The 10,134-nt window shown below is 59.2% G+C and overlaps 1 protein-coding gene across 1 annotated transcript; it reads right to left on the bottom strand.

Moving 5' to 3' along the window:
- Window positions 1–3,191: 3,191 nt before the first annotated feature.
- Window positions 3,192–9,506, bottom strand: C9H20orf85 (chromosome 9 C20orf85 homolog). The gene is made up of 4 exons (XM_028523702.2): window positions 9,356–9,506; window positions 7,398–7,479; window positions 5,935–6,036; window positions 3,192–3,571 (listed from the first exon to the last, which is right to left on the bottom strand). The coding sequence occupies exons 1-4, from the start codon at window positions 9,421–9,423 to the stop codon at window positions 3,410–3,412; spliced, it is 414 nt and encodes a 137-aa protein (XP_028379503.1). The 5' UTR covers window positions 9,424–9,506; the 3' UTR covers window positions 3,192–3,409.
- Between the last annotated feature and the right edge of the window lie 628 nt (window positions 9,507–10,134).

Genomic DNA, 10,134 nt, shown 5'->3' with positions numbered 1-10,134 from the left:
AAGGTTTAGCCAATGCCTCCAGAAAGATCTTGAAGTTTCCTTTTCACACAGGGCACAGAGGGGGGGTTGAAGGAGCAGCCGGCTCTCTCTCGAGTAACAGCGCCTCTCACTTAGCCACGGTGGGCACCGAAGACATGTCGTGCCTCTCACGGAAAAGCCCGAGGACAGCCTGACTCTCTGGAGGTGGGAGGGGTTGTCACTGACAACAACAAGAACGGCAATAAAAGTAGCGCCCGCCACCCGTGGCCGGGTCCTTTGGCCAGGCGGGCAGCCTGTCGGGCACGTTATCACGGGGACTCATTTCATCTGCACCCTGTGTGTGAGGAGCCTGTTCCCTGCTGCACGGGACGGGGAAACCCCGTTCATCCGAATGCCCATTTGCCCATGCACACGCCTGGGACCGAGTCTGTGTCCCCATTTCATGCTGAAGAAGCAGGCACGGGTCGGAGAGGTCCAGCCACCTGCCCAAGGCCCCGCAGCCTGAAAGGGGAGTGCCTGGATTTGAACCCAGGTTCGCCTGGCCCGCCCTGTCCCGATGCCTCCTCACCTCTCTGCTGACTCAAGGGAAGGTACTCCAGCCTTTGGGGGACTGCTTTGTCCCCCAAACTCAACATGACCAGTGTTTGCCTACCTCAGACAAACAAAAAACTGGAGCCACGCTAACCTGGAGCAGGGGTGGCTGTCCCAGGGGACTGCCTCGCAGGTCTCGGGCCTCGAACCCCTGCCACCTTCAGCCAGCTCGGAGCCCTTGGACTGGGCCAGAAGCAACACTGTCCGGAAGGAGTGTTTGCAAAGCTAATCAGAGAGCAGACACTACCACTCTCGGGCTGGCGATGGAAGGCAGTGTTTAGAGTTAGGTACTGTGTTATCTCGCGGGCACCAGTAGCGGTGCCTCCTGCTACCAATGGGATTGTCCCCTCCTCCATCCCCTCTGTCCCCTCATCAGAACCGTCTGGGCTTCTTTCTGCCTGAGCCAGTGTGTCCGAACATCTGTTCTTCCTGATCTCAAATAAACGCTGTTGCCTTTGCCTTTGAAAAGCCGTTTGCTTTTGGGTGACTCCCTGGAGTTCTGGTCCAGCCTCTGCAATGTGAAGACGGACCTTCCCAACGGTGTTTCAGGGTGTTTCCCCAGAATGGGGCTCTGCTCCTTACAAAGAAGCCTGTGTGGCTCTGGGGAATATTCCAGAAGCCTGGAACTCCTCAGGGCGATGAGGAGGCTCAGTTAAGAAATAACCTGGGCTCGTTATCTGTCTCAGAGTGACAAATTCCTCCCAAACCTAGTGGCCCAAAGGTGCTGTGACCTCACAGCCCCCGTGGGTCAGGAATCCAGGCACAGAGCTGGGTCCCCCAGGCCAGGGTCTCCCACAGGCTGGGGCCCCCACCCCCCACGAGGCCTCACTGGGAAGAGTCAGCCCCCGGCTCTGACACGAGCCTGCTGGCAGGATTCGGAGCCTGGCGGGCGGTTGGATGAAGGCCTCGCCCGGGTCCTTGTGAGCCGTTGGAGGTGGTTTCCCTTCGTGCCTGGTCACGTGGGCATCTCCATGGAGTGTCTCCTGACGCACCAGCTGGCTTCACCAGAGAGAGTGGGAGTGGGAGGAGCGGAGGGGGAGGGGAGGAGGAGGGGGAGGGGGGAAGGTGAGAAGGGGGTGCAGAAAGCTGCCAGGTAGAAGCGGGTCTTTTGTAACCTCCTCTAACTTTCGCCACCTTCTGTTCTTGGCAGTCGCCAGGTCCCGCCCACACTCAAGGGGAGGGGACTGCACATTCACGCATTTGGTGGCAAAACCTGAACCAGACTGGGTGAGTGGCTCCTTAGAGTCCCGGTTCCATTTAGGGTGAAGGGTCACAGCTTTGCCACAGATGCATTAATGGGCTTAGTTTTGTGGGGCTGGCTGCCCCAGACCTTGCCAGAGGGTTATGCAATATACAGTAGACATGCTTTTCAAAACCTACAAAATTCGGAATTCCCAGGCGCATCTGGTCTCTGGCTCCCACGGCCACTTGAAGTCCCCTGGCCCCTGGGTCAGTTACCCTCGGGTGTGCGTGAGCGTGCAAGGCTCGTGTTTTCCGATAGTTCTATTCCATCACGCCACTTTCTTGGAACCCAGCCTAGAAGTTTCTAACTTGTCTCGGGCTGAGGTGTGCCCACGACAGAACCCACCCACGTGCCCAGCGGAAGGACGTTTTGTGCCTGGAGGTTCACGGCCGCGGTGCGACTGCGGACGCAGGGTCGCTGGCCTCATCTCGACCTTGGCAATGCGGTGGCATCTCGCAGGGTGTGGTGACGCCCGAGAGCCCATTTCAACGCCCACACGGAGGCTGGCTTCCACCGTTTGAATGTCGAGTCGGAGACCATCCAGGGTAATGCCGTCCACTGAGAGTCTCCACTGAGGCCCTCGCCTGGACACTGCGGCTCTGGTGTGAGCCCCCGAGTGTGGCTAGATTACAGAGGTCAGACTGAGCCCAGGGGCACCTACCTGGGAGGGTGGGGGATCCCCCGACCCTGCCCACTTGGGGTGTGAGGAAGGCTCCACCCTCTGCTGCTCAGAAACAGACCCGAGCCAGCTCCCAGGCTGCCACACACCCTGCACGCTCCCGCCCTCCGGGGCTGGCTGGAGGGGGCAGCGGGCATGCTGGCTTTTCCTTCCGTCGCTCTTTGACCGGCTGGGTGCCCCACTCCCCACCTGCCCCCACGTGTGGGACCTGGAGCGAAGCCCCAGGGCCAGGCAGAGACCAAGGGGTCAAGGTCAAATGTCACGAGGAGAAGGAAAACGGCCTGGCTGGCCACTCAGCTGCTGGGTTGCGTGCGATGGGGTGGCCTGGGCGGGTAAGGGGGGAGGGTCCCTGCAGAGCCCATGGGGAACCCATCTCGTCCTGGAAGTCTCCTCTCATTGGCCAGTCTCGGGCTACTCCCGCCTTTAAAGCTGCTGACATTGCGAGTATCCTGGGGAAGGGGGGTCAGGAGGTCCCCGAAGCGCTTCTCTGCTCCTGAAGGGCGGGCGCCGGGCACCTGGGCACAGAAGCTCGCGGGCCACAGTCTCGTTGAACACAGCGGCGGGGAGAGGTGGGGCCGCGCGCAGCGTCACGGGACCTGGACCAGCACCTTTAAAACTCAATCACACATTTTTAAATGGCCATACCTAGGAATCCCTGCGGTATCCCGCCCCACTCCCCACTCCCGGCAATTCGGAGAATCAGTTTTGCCTTATTTATTACATCAGACAAGAATGAATGTTACAAGAATGTTCCGGAAGGGAGGTATCGATGCATGGAAAAGGTCCTAGGGCTGCTCTGTGTTCTTTGTGACACTCCATGAGCAAATGTGGGGGGGGGGAACTGTGTCCTCAGAGGGGCCCCCGGGGAGCGCTTTCTTTCGGGGGCACGGGCGTCTGCCCCGCGCGGCCCCGGGGACTCAGTAGATGCCTTGCTCCGGCCAGCCCAGCTCCCTGGCGTAGGCGCCCTTGCAGCTCCTGAGCTCCTCGTACTGCTGCAGGCACTTGTTGAGGCCCGGCACCCCGGACCGCCAGCCGATGAAGCCCTGGGTGGTCTTCGGCACCGGGGGCGACGGAAGGACCTGGAGTGGAGGTGTGGCAGGTGGGGGGGGGCATTAGTCCCCGTGGGCCACAGAGGAGCCCCCTCAGGATCCGCACGGGAGGCTGGTGTGGGGAGGACGGAGAGCGAAGCCAGGGTCCCTATGGAAGGTGCCCGTGACAGGTTGCGGGACCCCGGGGCTCATGTTGTCCCCCAAAGGAGTGCTCCCCAAACGTTTGCTTGTGGTGGTTGACCCATGACCTCCAGCAAAGTTAGTTGTATTTGGTCCAGGAGCAAAAAGGGGCGGGGGGGAGGAGTGAGGTGCCGAGATATCAAACCCGGACCTTCATAAAATATCTGACAGCATTGTCGGGTGGTGTCCTGGTCGTTCTAGCCCTTCTGGCTGGGACGAGAAGACTCTGTGATATGTGCACACACACACATGCGTGTGAACAAGCGTGCACCCACTTACACACACTCCCCGCCCCCAAACTGTGGAGACCACAGGAACGAAAAGCCATTGAACTCAATTAAAATCCAAAAGGAAAACGGGATTCTCTTTGAAATTAAAAAAAAAAACAACCCCAAAACAACACCACAATTCCATTTGTCGGTTCCTTGGACAGCCTTGACATTGCTGGAAAACGAGGGTAAGTGTTTAGGCAGTTCCCCCCTCCGTGGGGAGGGGTCGTCTGTCCTGCTCCGAGCGGGGAGGTCTGTGCCCACGCGAGCGCGGAGACGAGGAGGTTTCCTACACTCGGGGCGGCGAGTTCGCGCCCGGCTGCGGGTGTCCTGGCGCCCCCGCGGCGGGAGGGGCGGTCCCGGGGGGGGGGGGGGGCCGGCTGCCGCTGGCGGAGGAAGGGCCTTCACGTATGTTCTCGGTGAAGTATTAAAATTGATGTCCCTAGAGGCCACGTGTGGGGAGGGTCATCGACACACGCCAGAGGGGACCGAGTCCCCCGGGGCTACGGGCGGGATTGTCCCAGCCGGGCCCGCGGGGACCCGCGGACTAGCTTTCGGGTCTCTGTCCGACCTGTCAGAGAACCGCGATCGAGACCACGTGGGGAGGCCACCCGTCGCCCACCAGACTGGCAGACAGTGAAAGCAGCACCCCCACCCAGGGCATTCTGGGAGAGCGGGTCGGGTCACCCTCGGTGGGGGGCAGTATCGCCATTTCCCACAGAGGGGGGGTTACCGCCCCCCACCGCTGGCAGCCTTCATCCTGCGTTCTCACCCTGCCTGCCTCCTCATCCGGCGGGACACAGAACTGCCCTCTCCACGGCTGAGCAGAGGGCGGACGGGGGAGCCAAGGTCCAGGGCCCTACAGGGCTCAGCCATTTCTAGCTGCGGACCCGTCTCCACAGCTGACTGGTCTCAGGCGGGAGGGCCATCCGAGTCTTCTCCCTCTGGGACTGTCCCGTCACTCACCAAGCTTGCCACTGCCCTACTTCCCACTGCAAGGGGGCTCGAACCCCAACCAGCCCCCGGGCCTCTGAGGTCTGGTGGGGTCTGGCCCTGCCCACTCCTCCACCCACACCCCTTCCCATGCCTACCCACCCCAGCTCACCAAGCTCCAGCCACATCCCCATCTCTCGCTGCCTCAGAAACATATTAACCTATGTTCTGCCTCAGGGCTTCCGCACATGCTGTTCCCTCTGCCAGGAATGCTTTTCCCTGGGCTGGCTCCTTGTCATTCTTCGGTCCTCAGCTCCACAGGGGGCCTTTCCTGACCGCCCCCCATCCTCTGTGTCCTCCAGCACCAGCTGCCTATTCCCTCCACGGCATCTACTAGCCCGGTGTGGAGCAAGTGTGTGGATCCTCGTGTTTCATGCGGGTGCCCCTGACCCACACGTGTGGGCTGGAGTCCTGCCCAGCCAAGCACCTGGCACCTGCGAGCAGCTGACAGCCACGGGCACTCTCTGGAAGGGCCGGGCACCGTTCCACGTCCCCCAGGGGCATCCTCCCGCTGGGCCTGGCGCCGATCCCTGAAGCAGGTGCTTTCGTCGGTCCCCCTCGTACGAGGGGGAAACAGAGACCCACAAAGGCCACGTCACTTGCCCAAGACCACAGGAGGTCAGTGGCTGAGCCTCTGACTCCAGAGCCCGGGTCTCGTCCCGCCCTCCTTTCCTGCCCACTCCCCGAGTTTGCTGACAGATGGGTGGAGCCTCTCATGTCATCGGGCCCCCTCTGCTCCTGCAGAGCAGGACACAGGGGCTCTGGAAAGTGTCGAGACAGTCACCTGATGCGTGGGTGTGGGCGGGGCGTGGAAACCGGCCTCCCCACCTGCCCGGTGCTGCTGAGACCTTACCTGGGGCGCACCTGGGGCACACCTGTGGCGAACGCCCTCCCCAGGGGGGCCCGTTTCTCACTTAGGGAAAACAAGGAATGAAAACTGACTTTGCCGACCTTGATGTACTTCTCCACCGGGGTCACCGGCCGGATGCGGAAGCTCTGGGGAAGCTCGATCCTGGGCTTTGGGGTGGGGGGCTTGTCTTCGCACTCGATCAGCTGAAACACAACGCCCCCAGAGACGGGGGAGCCCAGACTGAGAGGGGGGAGGTGTCCTCTCCGTGGGCCCCTAGAATGCCCCGTTGCGCAGTGACGAACCCCGCTCCCATGCCAGTTAGGACGGGCAGCGGGGGGCTCGTGGCCAATGAGCCGCGGTGCCCGCCGGCTGCCCCTGCTGCGGTTTATGCTCCTGAGTAGAACAGGAGAAGGCCTCACAGGATGGACGGAAACGTGAAAACGCCAGCCAGGTCCTGGGTCCCAGGTCCTGCCTCTCACACACCGCAGGAGAGCTTCCCTCCCCCCTTCATGTTTCAGAGCAATTCTGAATTCTTCCAAAATCCAATTTAATCACACATAAAGAATATTAATATAGACTCTTTTATGTATATTACAATAATAAGGACTCCTTGTATGCATAAAATTGCAAATGGTATAATTCTCTAAGTATGAAAAAAACCCATTAAGAGTGGCATAATTTTAAAACTAGCTGAGCGGGGCGGGGCGAGTTACACGTGGGGTCGACGCTGCCTCGAGTCAGGACCGCTTTGACTCCGGCGGCTTTAACTTGCAGCCCTCCCGAGAAACGTGGCTCCCCCGTGTCTGCCCCGGAGGGAGCTGGAGCGGGTGCAGGCTGGAGGCCACCCAAGCCCATACAAGTATTCGGTGGACCTGAGCCGCCATTCCAGACTCGGATTGTATTTAAACACCTGGATCTCTGGGCTTGAACAGCGGGTCCACGCAGCTGGCCTTTCTGCGTGGTGGCCAACCTCTGGCTCTCGGGGGCTGCCTCTGGGCGGGGTGGGGGGGGGCTGTGCTTTCTTGGCTAGAGCCCCAGCAGTTCCTATTAATGATGAAGCCTGACCCCTCTTCTGTTTCCCATCGTGTTTAGAATATGCCAGGTTATTTTCCCAATAACCCCTCATAGTTTGACTATGCCTCGCTGTCCCCCAGGACCTCAGTCCCTCGGTACGGCAGGCGAGGGCCGGCGCCCTATCGTACAGGCGGCACGTGTGAGGCCGGGTGGCCCTGGAATCAGACAGACCGGCTTTCCTCTCCGGGCTTCTCTCCGTTGGCTGCATGGCCTGGTGATTCTGGAAGCTCAGCCTCCTAATTTGTAAAACAGGCATAAGAGGGTGCCTGACTGCACAGTTGTGTGGGTTAAATACACCGCTCCAGATGAAGCCCCCAGGGCGTTCCCAGCACATAGTAAGTGCTCAGTAAACTCAGGAAAGGGAGGAAGCTTCAGGCTTCAAGGCGTCCAGCCTTGCCTGCTGCACGCTCTCCAGTTTTCTTCTAGCAAATTGTACACACTCGGAAAGGATCGATTCTGCAACCCCTGGACTCATAAAATCTGTATTTACCTCCTGGAGAGGGGTAGTTAGGAATCCCCAGTTCTGGGCCCAGTTTTGCCGTGCCTCGGTCTCAGCCTTCAGGCGGCATCTCCTGAAAAAGAAGGTTCCGGAAACATTCGAGAAGGTTCAAGTAGGGAACCCCCGAAGGCCCCCTGGGGACTTGTGCGTTCGGCAGTCCCTGCACAGTCCCCGACAACGGTCCTGTGCCCAGAGGGAGCGAGGGGCCGGTGGGAGGGAGGCCCTGTGGCTGGGAGCCTGGCACTGCCGGGAGGAGGCTCAGAGAACCGGAGAGCATCTGGCTGGTGCACAGAGGGGGGGGGGCTGTCCAGGGACCTATGAGGAGGCCCTGTGACCCCCCCCCCCCCAGTGATGGGCATGTGTCAAATCCATCATGATGGAGTACGTAGTAGGTACCTTCATTTTCAGGGCAGGGATGGGGTGGGGGCAGCAGAGTGGGGCACCTGGGGTGCGGAATTTAAGGAAGCACCTACTCTCAGATTCCTGCAAGGGCAGAGCCAGCATTTACATGACTTTGAGCTTGAGGCCTCCTTAAATATCACACTCCAACTGCCTTGCTTGCCCCCCCACTTTTGCTCCCATTAATAATCTGAATTGAGTTGATGCCAAAGTGGGTGTGTCAGATTTTAATTCATTTATTCATTTTGATTTTCAAGTTTTTCCCCCTATTTTGGAATCAATATCCCCCCTACCCACCACCCCCCACCCCCCCGGCTGCCTCAGCATCTCTGAGAGGTCCTGGCCGAGCTCCTGGCCCGGGGCACTGACTGGTCTCCACAGCAGGGTCTGCTTCCAACGGGGATGTGACGTGCACCCAGGAGGGGAGCCGTCCACGTCACTTTAAATTTCCCAGTAGCCACAGAACAGCGAAAGTAGACAGGAGAGTGTGATGTTAACATCACTTCTTTTTGTGGTGGGACGTCTTCACAACCTGGTATTTTACAGTTACAGCCCGTCCCAGGGTGGGACAGTCCCACTGCAAGGGGACACCGGACAGAGCAGTCTAAGGGCTTCGCTGGCCCAGTTCACATAGGAAGGGCCGCCTGCCGTGGGTCTTGAGGGATGCGTAGGAGTTTGTCTGGGGGAGGAGGGAGGAAAGGGCCTTCTGGGCAATGGGAATGGACCTGCTCTGGTGGTGTCTCCTCCTGGGGCTGCTTGTGTGAAGATAAAGATGTAACGACAATCAGTGCTTGTGTGTTTTATATGCCAAATCCCGCTGGCTTCCCATTTTCAAGAGGGATATAATGTTTCCCATGAAAATAAAGTTATTAAGTGAAACAAAGCCAGTTTAAAGAAAACTATTAAATGGCGATTATAGGTTAGAACATGGTACAAGTAACAGACAACTGGAGTTTCAGAAGCAAACAATGTGGCTTGCTGTTACTAAAATTTACTCGGTGCCATCTAAATGAGTGACTGTCCCTGTCGGTTAAAACCTCAGAGAGACGGGATGATGTCCGGCAGCGGGAGAGGACGCCAAGTAAAAACCCACCAGGACCCCCGGCTGCTGACCACAGATCTTATAGAAAAATGGATCTCATCTTTAAATTAAAATATCTTATTCCTTCAAAAGCCAGGAAACGCAAGACAGAATGTAAAGTGTACAGGTACGTCTCACGCAAAATGGACGAATGCTAAAATTTTTGTTGAGGTTTTTTTTTTTTTTAGGAAATTCGGTAAATCTTAAAAATAAGAACCCACCAGTGGCTCTCAAGCAAAGCTTTGCGGACGGTTGCAGAGCCCGATGGGAAATCTGTCAGGCCTCTGTGGTGGGCCCACGAGAAGACCCGAGGAGAAGACAGAGAAAGAAAGCCCTGAGGTCGCGTCCCTATCCTGGCCCCCTTTCCACGCCAACCACCTCCAGGCCTGGGTGGAAACCGGGGTCGCTGTTGTGCACACTTCCGGTGGGAATGGCCCAGGCCACCGGGTCACCAGATCCCCGGGGTTACCATATCTGGTCCTGGGCCACGAGGTTCATGCGCTCGGCCTCCGCGGTGCTCATCGGTTTCTTCTCCATGGCTCCTGGGGTCTCGGTTTCCCCGCACGCTGCCACTACCCAGGCTCAGCGTCTTGCGTCGCCCGGGAGACCTGTTGCCAAGCAACGCGGGACGCGGAGGCGGCGCCGCACCTGGCGAGGGTGGGGCCGCTGGGCTCTCACGGCAACCGCGCACGCGCGCGCACTGCCTGCCTCTGCGCGCTTCCCCACCTCCCTGCCCACCTGCCTGGCTCCCGCTGCGGCAGCCCCACCGCCTTCTCTGTGGAAAACGTTGGGGAAACGTCAAGCCCTAACACCCCGCCTCTTTTAAAATTTAGACCCGTTACGCAAGTATACACAGCGACAAGTGTGCCACACTCTGTACTTGCTGAATGCCTTCTGCCACCGAGCGCAGCCCCGTGACCACCGCCTGCATCGCAGTCGAGGTCTCTCCGCATACCTTAGTTTCGCCACTTTGTGACCTCCGTCCCCGGCTCCCCGGGCCCAATGTGGCTTGTGAGCGGTTCATCCACGTCGCTGTGCGTAGCCTCCGGTGTTCGTTTCCCGAGGCCTGTTCCATCCCGCTGCTGCCGGCCTTGCGGCCGAACTTCTGGCCGCCCCTCAGTGCTGCTGGGACTGTCTCCGCGCCGGCTTCTGGGGAGAACCTACGCGGGCATTTCTGCCGGAGTCCTCTCTTTGTAACGATCCCCAGACGAAATTCACGGGTGGCATCTCCCCCAGGTCCCGGCTCCC

The sequence above is a fragment of the Phyllostomus discolor genome, chromosome 9, assembly GCF_004126475.2.
Source record: "Phyllostomus discolor isolate MPI-MPIP mPhyDis1 chromosome 9, mPhyDis1.pri.v3, whole genome shotgun sequence".
NCBI classification, from domain to species: Eukaryota; Metazoa; Chordata; class Mammalia; order Chiroptera; family Phyllostomidae; genus Phyllostomus; species Phyllostomus discolor.
Note: the sequence above shows the minus strand (reverse complement) of the source record. Positions and strands in the feature narration are given on the sequence as shown.